The 12,075-nt window shown below is 43.3% G+C and overlaps 2 protein-coding genes across 2 annotated transcripts in view; one reads left to right on the forward strand and one right to left on the reverse strand.

The window, feature by feature from the left end:
- The window catches only part of LOC309877806 (ATPase family gene 2 protein homolog A-like), a gene marked incomplete at both ends in the record, with an annotated part of 28,437 nt that extends 28,310 nt beyond the window's left edge, over positions 1 to 127 (reverse strand). The window contains one exon of the mRNA XM_082759567.1: positions 1 to 127. Within this exon, the coding sequence (XP_082615693.1) occupies positions 1 to 127 (127 nt within the window).
- NUDT6 (nudix hydrolase 6) overlaps positions 111 to 12,075 on the forward strand; it is a 12,902-nt gene continuing 937 nt past the window's right edge. The window contains exons 1-4 of the mRNA XM_082758826.1: positions 111 to 402; positions 712 to 915; positions 5,534 to 5,589; positions 9,333 to 9,387. Coding sequence (XP_082614952.1) covers positions 126 to 402; positions 712 to 915; positions 5,534 to 5,589; positions 9,333 to 9,387 — 592 coding nt within the window. The 5' untranslated portion in view covers positions 111 to 125. The remainder of the gene's footprint in view (positions 403 to 711; positions 916 to 5,533; positions 5,590 to 9,332; positions 9,388 to 12,075) is intronic.

A 12,075-nucleotide genomic window follows, 5' to 3' on the forward strand; every position in this document is an offset into this window, starting at 1 on the left:
CTGCCTCCACCGCCCCGGCCACGCCGAGCACCAGCGGCCCTGCCCGCGGGGCTCCGCCACCTCCATCCCCATCACCGCCACCCGGGGCCGGCCGCCCCTTGCTCCTACGGCGGGAGGCAGCGGCCATGCCGGCCCGGCGCCCAGCCCTTCCGGAGCCAGAGGCCGGCACCGCCCCGGGGGCGGCCGCTTCCCGCTGCGCCATGGCGGGGCCGGGCGCGGGGCTGCTGCGGGCGCTGCGCGGGGCTCGGAGCCGGGGGGCGGCGGCGGGCGGCTGGGCAGGGCTGCGGGGACGGCCCGATAAGTACGGGGGGGTGAGCGTGGAGCTGCCACAGCTGCCCCGGGCCCAGCCCCAGCCCTGGCCCCGCCGCCGGGAGCGGGCAGCCTTCGGGCGCTGGCTGCGGGGCAAGTGGAGGGGACCCGGGGAGAGCGGAGCCCTCGGGGGGACGGGGGGTTCAGGGCATGGCCATGGGGCTGTTTGGCTGGTGTGAGGGCAGCGAGGTGTGTGTGAACACCACATAAAGGGCCGAGCTGGCCGCGCTCCCTTGCCTGCTGTTGGTGCTAACACCTCTGTTGCACCCGTTGGGTCTGAGTGCAGCCAGCCACACGGGAGCCCATTTTGTGAGCGACAGAGCCCGAGAGCAGAAAGCACGCGGCTGGGCTGCCCGCTCCCCAGAAACCTCATGCCTGATGGCGGCCCCGCGTCTCTTTCAGCCTCGGTCGCCCAGTGGCAGGAGGAAGGCCGGGTCGCCGTCTGGCTGCACGTCCCCATCCTCCAGAGCGGGCTGGCGGCCGTGGCCGCGTCGCAAGGCTTCGCCTTCCACCACGCCGAGTCGGGCTCGGCCACCCTGACGCGGTGGCTGGGCGAGGGGCGCAGCAGGCTGCCCGGGTATGCCACCCACCAGCTGGGAGTCGCAGGTGAGTCCCACAGGGCGCCCTGCCAGCACCAGGTTGTGGCAGGCAGGCACTGACCATAACTGGGTGCTTAATACATGCATCTGCCAAAGGCCTGTGAAGAGGGCAAACTTGAACCAAAAGGAATTGCCCAGGAGGTAGCCCAAGTGTTAGCAAAACTTGCAACAGTCCAAAAGAGGCACTGAAATAACCCTTATCTGTGTAACAAGTGGGTTTCACAAACATGTGGACACCATACTCTTACCCATCGAGACCTCCCACAACCAAAGTTGGAAAGGAGCAGCTCTAAAAATGAAGGGAACTCCCAAGGAACAAGATAAGACAGTTTCCCATTTTTTATACAGCACAATACAAGGAACGAATACTGAGCCAAAACTACAGTCAGCTTGAACTCAGCCTCACCAGATTTGCATGTTTTTGCTGTCTCTCTCAGCAGTCTTGCACAGATACGCAGCTACCAGTCCCATCACTCCTGTAATCTGGAGGCTGGTTTGGGCCCTGCCATCCTGGCACAGGCTGTGTAGCGTTCAGTGGGTGCAGCAGAGGCACAGCAAATCTTGCCCTCTACAAGCTTGGCTTGTTTGGCCTTGGCTACACAGACCATGTGGGACGCTAGTTCTTCCCTGAGTGGTTTTAAGCCCCGTTAAGGAGCCCTTTGAAAAATCTAGCTCAAAGGGACTCTAAGAGCTGGGTTATTCTTTGCAGCAGCGGGTCAGGGGAAAGAAAGCTGTCAGAAAATGCCTTCAATCACACAACTATTGTGCAGTACAAAACCGGCAGAGGGCAGCGTAGATGCTGACAGCGGGCTTGGCTTGTTTCAATGGACATGTTAGAGCATGTTTTCCTGAGGTATGAAAATCTCACCATTAAAATATGTGGCAGTAAACTCGAGTAAGATAATGCAGTTCCCTAGAAAAAAAATCACCCTATTAGTCTTTATATTTCTTGCATATTTGAGGAAGTATGAATAACTGAAAGGGGATTTTCCTGAAGTAGGTTGTGTACAGCTGAAAGTGCTGAAAGAAAATCCTAGCACAAGTGTTGTGGCCCAAGTGATGGTTATCAGGAAGGGCGTACTGTAAGAAAAATCATAACTGAAAGCTCTTCCCAAAAAAAATGCACTTTCAAAACACCATTTGCTGTTGTACTTTTGAGATAAACACTTTGATTACAGCCTGTGCAAACAGGAGAAAACTCTTTGAGAAAAGAGTTTAATAAATGGAGGTATATGGAGTTCACATCTTTTGCACAGATTTAAGTATTACACAACAGATAGCTTATATACTGTGCTACTGATTTTCGAATCTGTACATTTTTATTCCTTTTTTTTTTTCTTTTTTTCTTTTTTTTTTAACGAAGAGGTGAAGATTTCAGGAAGGCATTTGGTCATGTAAACAGATTTCTGTGCATGAAATAATGACCACAAGACTTGTTATTTTCGTGTTTCGTGCACCATCAGTGGGTATGGAACAAGTAGCAGGAATACACCAGGTAGCATGGATACCATCTGGCACATATTTATTCTATTATCTTCCTACTTCAGGAGACAGAGCCTGGGTAGCAGAAGTGTTTCATTCTATTTGTAACTCATTTTATTGAAATATTGAATTATTTAAATATGTTCACACTTTACATTGTGTGTATGTGCCAGACCCTCGATGTTTTTATTTCTTGTGCAGAAATCTCCATGTTTAAGAAAGTTTCTGCAATCAAGAGGAAAAAGCTTACCAATGAGTCTTCACCTCTTAGCTGTGGCCAGTCAGTTGAGTACAGTACTCAGTCCCTTGAGCATGCTGCAAATAGAAAGGGAGGTTTCCTCCTTGAGGGAGGTTTGCAGCGAGGTCTGCAGGAAGCCAGACGACAGGTAGCCAGCCCGTGCTGCCAAGTAGACCAGCAGCTGTTTTTGTACTGTCTGGAGTTTCCCCGCATGGTGAGCACTGCGCATCCAGGGCTGCTGCCTTTCCGTCGTCACCCAGCCAAGGGATGACAAAGGTGTGAATAAGCAAGGTCAGGTCTTATTTTGCCAGACGAGATCAGAGTCGCCAAGAAGAGAGAGTAGCAAATGTTACTCATAGGGCTTGGCCATTATTGTTTAGAAATAGTGGAATATGTGATCTGTCTTCCAGATGAGTTACTGCAGCCGTTCGTAGGTGGCAGGGTTCTCCAAATGTGTGAAGGTACAGAAAAGCTGCCGATGGGTGAAATGATTAAGATGTTTTCGAAAAGCACTTCCCAATTTCGTGACACATTTGTAAATATGCTCCTTAACAGCGGCACGTTGAGGAAGAAGAGTGAAATGAGAGGAAGAAAAGTTAAAAGTAATTCCTTTCCCCCTCCTGTGCAGTGAAAGGAAGTCCTTGGCGTTGAGGTGAGAGAAGGGTCATGACCATCAGTGAGCCTTGGCCAGCCCTGTTACTTAAGGAAAAGGGTAAAACAAAAGCTGCACAAATGTCAGACTGGGGGAAGATGGCCTTAGGGGGGTTACAGCTATCCAAGGAACCACAAGTGATTAAAAAGAAGGCCTGAAGCTGTTTTCCAGAGCAATGCCTATTCCTGCCTGGCGATGTTTATACTGCAAGCTGCCATGTGCCATGCCTGCCAAGTGCTCTTCAGTTAGGAACATCTTTTCACACCGATCATAAATAAGAAGCTAGAGTGAAGATGTTTTTCCCCACCATTACTGTCTGGAGTCATCTAAGGGTTGTTTTTTTTTTTTTTTAAATATGAATCTTACCTATTTCCAAAGAGCAAACAGTCAAAACAAAGCTGTGTTGTAATAGCAAGTGCTGGGCTAGGCTACAGGCGCAAACCTTTCCAGAAGGCCAGCCCGGAGCTGGATGATTTAAAGCTCTAGGTACCACGTTTGTAGCAAGAATGAAAGCTTTTAAAGTCACGGGTCAGATTCCACAGCCAAAGTGTGATATCACTGATGGGAAACACGTGTGGCCCAGCAAGCTTCAGCTGGGGACTCCTGAGCTAGACTTGGGCAGACGAGAGCAGAGAGCAAATCCCATTAGTGGCTTTTCTTCTCGCTTTGAATTTAAGCAGCATCTAGCAGAGTTCTTGGAGATCTCAGGGAACTTCACAGCCAAAAGTTATATTCGTGAACATCAATTTCTAGGGAACGAGGGGGAGAGAAGGTGCTTTCTGTTTGACTCAAACGGCAGCTTTGTGACTTCAGCAGCCCTCCCTGCTCTCAGCAAACCATCAGGCTGAAAAATGGCTTTTCTAGAAAATGATCCCTGTAATCACAACATGCATCAAAGCTGCCCCTGCTTTCCTTTCTCCCCTCTTGTAATCAGTACAGTACTTAACCCTGGGCATTGCTAAATATTTACAGGAGGAATTAAATCAAAAAGTAACAAATGGGGAGGCAGATAAGTGACTACCCTCTTAAAGCACGTCCTCTGGCGTATCTTGAAGGAAGACTGGTATTTCATCTTTTAAATATTCCTCCTACACAGAAGCCTGCCATTTGTTATTGAAAAACCAGGATTTTTTGAGCTGGACACTCATTTCTTAATAATTCCCTTCTGTGGAAATATTTCTCCCTAGCACTTTAAATGTGTACATCATCAGACCTATCCATACGCTCTTCCTTTTGCTGTGAAATGATGGAAGCATTTTTTTATCGTTACCTACTAATTTGAAACGCATGCCTGGCTGTCGTGGACAGCTGCCACCCTGCTCATTCTGCTCGCCACAGCGCACGACTGTAAAATCTGACAAAATGCCTGTTTTAAAGGGAAGGCATTTTTCAAGTATGACTAATGAGAGTGACATGATGATTAGACATATGAGCACTTGGGTTTTAAAAAGGCGGAAAATCATATTCGGTAGGAGAAATTCTTGGGCCGAGCATGAGGTCAAAGTGAAAAGCTGCATTTCTCAGTCATACACGCTGGTATGTAGAGTTTTTTAAGTCAAGTGAAAGCGTTTTTCTGCTTGGGAGCAATGGTTTTTAATTAACAGGCTTACTCACTGTGCACTTTCTGTCATCAGCTGTCGGATGGGCAGTGCATGATGAATTCATAGGTAGTCAACTATCTGAACCTTCTCATTATCAACACAGCCCACTGAGTCAAGTAATAACATTTGTTATTTACCAGAAAACACCCAAGTCTTCATGGCAGTAGGCAGGGGTTTTGTGATGAATTCCACGGGAGAAACGTTCTTGCCTATCATGTCTATTTGGCCAAAGCCACTGGAAAATGTTCTGGTTTTGCAAGATTATAGGCACAGCTCTGCTGAAGAAAGCAGCTTTGCTAGATTATTTGGAGATGTCTTGATTCTCACATTCTTCAGTCCTGATAATATTAACATATGCAGTAGGATGGAACTTAAATGCGAGGAGTATTTATCTTGCTACTGCTAACTTTGAATTTTTATACAGGATATTTAGTCTTTTTTTTTTTTTTTTTTTTGTATTTTATTGTGTATCAGTCAGTTTTCCACTGACCAACTGCCTTCCACAGATCATCCAGACAAATCTTGCTAACTTTAATCTGAGTATTGTTAGGAGTTTGTCAAGCTTTATCAACGCATGTTAAATTACAGATTTTAGGATTGAACATAATTGTCTAGCACTTTAATCTTATTCAGTGTTTTCTCTTTTTAATAGGTGCTGTTTTAGATGAAAACACTGGAAAGGTGTTTGTTGTACAAGACAGAAATAAGGTAAGTTTGCTATAGGATTATAAAACAGAGAAGTTCGTTTAGAAAAGCCTGCTCTGCAATATAAAATGAAGGTCTTTTTTATTTTCATTCCAGACCATATTTGTGATAGTTAAAAGTTACTTCTTTGAAGCAGTCTTTTGTAACACATCCATCAACAGCTGAATTTGCATTTCAAATTCAAAAAAACCCACACAAATAAATAATAGACTTCAGAAATCGTTTTAGAAGAGATGTTTCAATGATCTTAGTTTTTTAAAAGCAAACATACTACAAAAATTACTTCAGCATATGGTTTCTTGATCAGAACAGATCTCTTCCTCCATGTGCATATTTTTAAATATTTCTCAAAAATGACTTCAGTTTTTCAAGTGGATTTCAGACAGCTAACTGGGCCATGCAGGTGCAGCTTCAACACAAGTTTTCATTTGGAAGCAGAGCCCAGAATAAAACAGTTCCCTTATATGAAGTTCCTCCCTTCCACTCCACTCCAGAATCACAGCAAATTTAAAGGGAGGAGAAGAGACCATTCAGAGGAAAAAGAAAGTGTTCGGGGACAAAGTTGTGATTCAAAATGCTGTCATTCTGGTTAACAAGGAAATTGCATGTTGTGGATTACTGTTGCAAGGGACACAAAAACCTTTTTTCTGGAAAAGTTGGTTTTGAGCAGTAATTCCTTAAGAAAGAGCAGAAGAACATTGTGCGACAGGCATTAACACGTTTCTCACATTGTCCTAGAGGAAATGAAACTGTTCAGTGTTCTAAAGCACATCTATACAAAAGAACACCTAGTTCCTCAAAACAATTTCATTGATGAAGATGATGAGAGTTTGGTTTGCAGTTCCCCAGAATACTGTGAGGATGCATCAAATCACTGCCTTTGTACGTGTCCAAGCTCATTCTGCCAAGACAGACTGCTCGGCTCTGCTCTCCTTCTTCCACACCACATACATTAGAACAGAGCCCAAGAAACACAGCGCGTTTCTTGGCTTCATCACCCAATATCCTTTCTGCTTCAAGTTTTCTTGTTTCTGCTGTAACTGATCCAAGAGTCCCTGATCCTGCGTTTGGATCCATGCAGACCTTTGGAAAACCCCCGTGGCTTGAAGCACGTTTGGTGAGATTCTGGTTTTCGTTGGTTTCTAAAATTCCAGGCATATCTGTGGCTTTAAATAAGCAATACCACAGTTAGCCATGACCTGGAAACCACCTTTGTAAGGCAGGTGTAAAGCTCATTCATTTTACACAAACTGAAGTGCTTGACCTCACTCCAGAGGATGCCAAACCAGTAGCGTGGTGGCGGTGGGTTCTGTGATGTGGCTTGAGGTGAGCGAGCATCCATCACAGCTGACACCTTCCAGCCTCTATCAAGGTAGCACAGCAAGTGCACAAAGCTCACTAACTCCGTCAGCTAGTTGTCCATGCTACTCTGTTTAAAATACACTTGGTTTGCACTGTCCTTTAAGTAAATGAAGGAATGTTCACAAACGAATTAAGTGTCTCTAGTACAACGAGGTTAAATGCTATTACAACACGGAAACAACACTGATAAGTGCTAATTGAAGTATACTGGGTTGAATTGTTTTCATTTCATATGGTTGTATCTAAACCAGAATCTCACTGGGTGGTTTTTCAGCCTTTCCTGAAATAACTACTGAGATATTTTTCTTAGAAACCAAATTAACCAACACTTCAGTTCCTTGGTAACTACAACACAGTTGATGAACTTCGAGGAAAAGGCATGTCCAGTCGCTCAATTTGTAACGCAAGAGTTCACAGGAAGAGAAGCACTTGTTCCCTATAAATTACCACTTTCACATTTTTACTTGCTGTAAAGTAAAATTTCAATTACTTGGAGGACCTTCAATAATTAGCAATTAAAGCATAAACGCAGCTTGCAAGATACAAGATCCAAAAATGGTTGTAGTTCTGGAGAGTCTCTCTGAACAGAACAGCACACAATGGCCTTCAGAAATACTGCATTTGTTTTTTGCTGTAATTTGTGTGGATAAAAGCAAAAAACTGCATTCAGTAAATACCTTAACCAAAGAGGTCTCAAAGAATCAAAATGGACATTGCACATTCTGCAGATTTAGAAGGAAATAGCAGCTTCCTGAGCCCATGAGGTAACACAGACATTCAGGTTTAACTTCCTAGCACAGAGTTTTTGTTAAAGCTCACCCACAGCCATTTAAGAGCCAGTATCTCCATCCAGTTTTACAGCAAGACATCCGATGTCCTATTCAGGTTCTAGGTCCAAGTCCACACTCACCAGAAATCACTTCCTTCGCCTCTGGCCCCAAAACATAGCAGGGCCAAGCGTGGCATCACTCCTCCCTCCAGTTTGGTCTGAAGGCGGGGATGGGCGTGTTCCAGGTGAACCATCTCAGCCTATTTCAGCTTTCCTTCCTAGAGCACAGCTGGTACTCAGCACAGCGGGTGACCAAGTTGAAAGGAGAAAAGTGGTTGTTTCTGACTGCCCTCCTTACAGCTCTTTTTTATTGACTGGACAGAATTAGGTATAAAAACCGAGGTGTACGAATACCCATACATTTCTTGTGCAGTGAGCAAACATCTCAGTGCGGGCCAGTCCCATCCTCCCTATCCCCCCATGACCAATTTCCCTGAAATGGTGACTCTCTTAACAGAAATTATATTCTGAAAGCTTCAGAAGTTTTAAGTTTATACACAGCTTTATAATGTGAGCTAGTTGAACTTCGAGAGTTAGTTGGGTTTTATCTTGAAAGGCCAATTCCACTGCATACACAGCAAGATTTCCAGGAACTGAAAGCATGTCTGAAAGCCAGCAAATATATGTATTTTCCATCTGCCCTATTTTTAACAAATTACTCTAAACTCCTATCCAAGCTCTTTAAGAGTGCCCAGGAAAAAAAATTTCCAATGTAATCAGTGGGGTTTCAAAGCACTGGAAGGCTTGCAGCTTCCCCCTCTTTGCTGCTTGTTCAAGCTACTTTTTTATACCGTACTTTTTTTCTGCATTAGTTTCTAGTTGAAGTTTAACTTCTTCCTACAAACACGTTTAATATTGAAAGGAATAAAAAATAGTACGTAGATGTCAAGGTAAAATCTACAAATCTGTGAGGTTTTGCAGGAGGTATAGGAACTGGGACTTCTTGTCCAGTATTAATTACAGCATCAAGTCGTATTCTGTTTTAATTACTGAACTTTATTGCAATTCCATAAATGCTTCTATACACAAATCACACACAAGGCTTCAGGTTTTGTTCCATAAAAACAAATGACAAGTTATACAAAATGGTTATTACAGACACACAAAGTCATCTTAAAGCCAGTGCAGTATAGAACAGTACTACAATCATAATACCTGCTTGTAGGATTAAATATATACACTTTTTTTAAAAGCTAAAACCATGGAAGTGGGATATATCAGTGATTAAATACAAGATTATATAGTCTATAGCAGCTTTTTTAAATATTCAACTACTCTATCTAGTTATCTAGCAGCAACGTTGTCTAATGATTGTTAGACAGTTTGTTTTCAATCAGTAGATGTTTTGTTCCAATATTTCATACAGACCGTCGGTGTCTCTGATCATCACATTAGCAAGAACAAAGTAGTTCCTACCTAAAGCCTTACTGATGGTTGTAAGGGTAACCATAATACTGCAACTTCACCAAGAAACTTGAGTGTTAATCATCTCCTTCATATTAGAGAAGAACAAAATAGGCTGCATACTACAATAACATTTTTTCCTCCAATACAGACTGTAAATGCATGGAAATTTCCAGGAGGTCTGTCTAATCCAGGTGAAGACATCGGTAAGTCCTAGGATAACAGGTCAGACATCAACAGAGTCACAAAGACATTAACAGCACTGAAATACAGCGACCCACATCGCTCCTATGAGGCCTCCCTTTGAAATAATGGCTGATAGGTGCAGTGATGGGATCCTGTGACCTTAAAGTTATGGCGTACCATCACCTTCAGGGTAGAGCAGCTTTGTAACATTTACACTTTTCCATTAGTTCTCTTAAAGGAGGGCTTGAAGCCAACTTTTGTTTTGTAGGCTTGTTGAATATGCTGTAGTAAGAGCCAGAAGCACAGAGGATTAAGATAATCTGTATATAACCAAAAAATAAAACCGAAATAGCAAGCTCTCAGCTCACACTGCAATCCAGGGCAGTGAGCTCATTGATATACTGAGCAAAAATTTCCAACGTTCAATTTTTATGTGCAAAACAGCAATAAATACACTTGTTTAGTTCCACCCTCATCCATTTGTTTGTTTAGACCAAGAGCTCTTTGGCCCAGGACCAGCATCAGTACAGGTCTGGACTCCTGGGGGCACCTCCTTCCAACCGGAGGCAGAAGGCACTTGTCTATTAAAAACGGGGCTGATTTGAGGAAAGCTGTTATTTCTACCTAGCATAGCACAGGTGATGCTGAATACAGCAGCTGCAGTTAGGTTCAAAAGGCGTATGAAAAAATAAAATTGTGCTTTCTCCTTGGATCACACCCCTTCAAATTAAGATCGGCAGACAGGTTAACTCTGCAGTTACTAGGTTGGTCTTGTCAAAAGTTACATTTGCTCACATTAATTTAGCCCCACATCAGTATTCAGATGTGAAAATATTCTTCCAATAAATAAACCATGGCTCAAAAACATTGCCCAGAGCAATGCAGCAGCTCTTCAAACTGGGTATTGAGACCCTATCTCCTCAATCTGGTCCATACCTTAGAAATCTCTCCATGCTGTCTTAGCAGTAAACCTCTAACTGGAATACAATTGTTCATTACTTCAACACATGCAAAGTTGATGATAGGTTTGTGATAGGGTTGAGTTGTCGTTTTTGGAACTTCTGAGTCACATTTCAACTACATCTTTTTGTAAAGCACAGTGGCAGAAATCAAAATTCTTTGCCCAACAAAGCACACACATGCAAAGTAGTGGAATGGCTTTGTGTTTCAAAGAATCCCAAACACCGCACTTGTTGCCTAGCTGTGTCACCTTGAGAGACAGAGAAAGGATCTAGGCTATGAGATAGCAGAGGAGTTGTACTGCAGGAAGAGAATAACTAGCATGGGGAACAGCTTCACCAGGGGAGTACTGTCACTGCGTGTTCCAGTGCCCATCCCTCAAGAAACAGGTGAGATTATGAGTGGAGCCTGGATGTAGGTAGTAAAAAAGACCTAGGAGCAACAAAGCTCTTACAGCTCCCCTCCTGCCACTGTTTAACAGTATCATAATAAATGGTATCATTCTCTGCATCACATTTAACAATTACAAAAAGAGATAAGTTAGTGAAGCATAAAATACAACAGCATAATTGTCCTTTTTTCCATCACTTACATCAAATCTTATAAACTTGCACTCACTCAAGGGCCTAAATTTCAAAGTACAGTTACAATGCTTGAAAAACCCTGTGGTTATATAAAGCAACAAAATACATGGCTGCCTACTCTAATGAGCACAAACTGGTTTGCACAAGTCATCTGAATCGCTTCATAATGCAGATGAAGCAAAGAGCACAGACTTTTGCATTTGCCTATTTCTGAAATTCCAGCCCTAGTGTTTCTTCTAGTTTAACTGTCATTAAGTATTTAAATATATACATTTAAATAAAAAGGAAACAGCAAAAGGCACTTTGTCTAAAAGAAAAGCTCAAAGCTTAAATGAAATCCCTACCTTCTTTGACCCTTTATGCTTAAAACAGCCCTTTGCCTAATAATAAAACCACCTGCCACAGGGGGATTGCTTTGCAACCGCTCTTTTAAACCAAAGGACTGAGGGGGCCGCTCTGGGCAGCATAAAACGCAGTCCCCAAGTCCATCCGTATCTTCCCCCACATGCCTTTTAGTTAATACTGTAGAAGTCACATAAATGCAGACACCATGTGTTACTGGGTCTCCAGTCCTACAAAGACCCCTGTGTATTTGATGTTAACTTCATACAGATTGTTCCATTGCAAGACAGAGTTGAGCTAGTGCAGAAGTACGTGCAGGGTCAGTTGTTTGGCCTGTGTCAGAGGCCAAAATAATTTTGTTTCTACGTGTATTTCCAGCCACTGGATGTGAATAAGTCATTTTCAAAAACTGCTGTATATGCAGTTATCACTCAAACACAACAAAACTGTGAGTTTACTTAGATGAAAAAAATCATCTAGTTAATTTTACCTACTAGTAGCTACACCAGGCAAGTAGGATTTGACAACTACAGTGAAACTGCAGAATTTTGGGGAAATAACTGGAGTATCAAAAATCTTATTTTTGTCTCTTCAACTTAAGTTACTATTCAAGAGTAAAACTTCTCCTTTGAAGAGTACTGGATAGCTGGGTAATTTTTGGCTTTAATTGCAGTGCACAGACCCTTAAAAGCTCTGAAGTTATAGCCTAGTCTTGTAATGAGAAATGTTAACGTTTTCATCACTTTGGTTGGTGTACATGAGCTGTACACACACGCACCATATTTTCTGCAGACACATGGTACATGTTGTACAGGCATCATG

This window comes from Aythya marila (genome assembly GCF_965140915.1).
Source record: "Aythya marila genome assembly, chromosome: 4".
NCBI classification, from domain to species: domain Eukaryota; kingdom Metazoa; phylum Chordata; class Aves; order Anseriformes; family Anatidae; genus Aythya; species Aythya marila.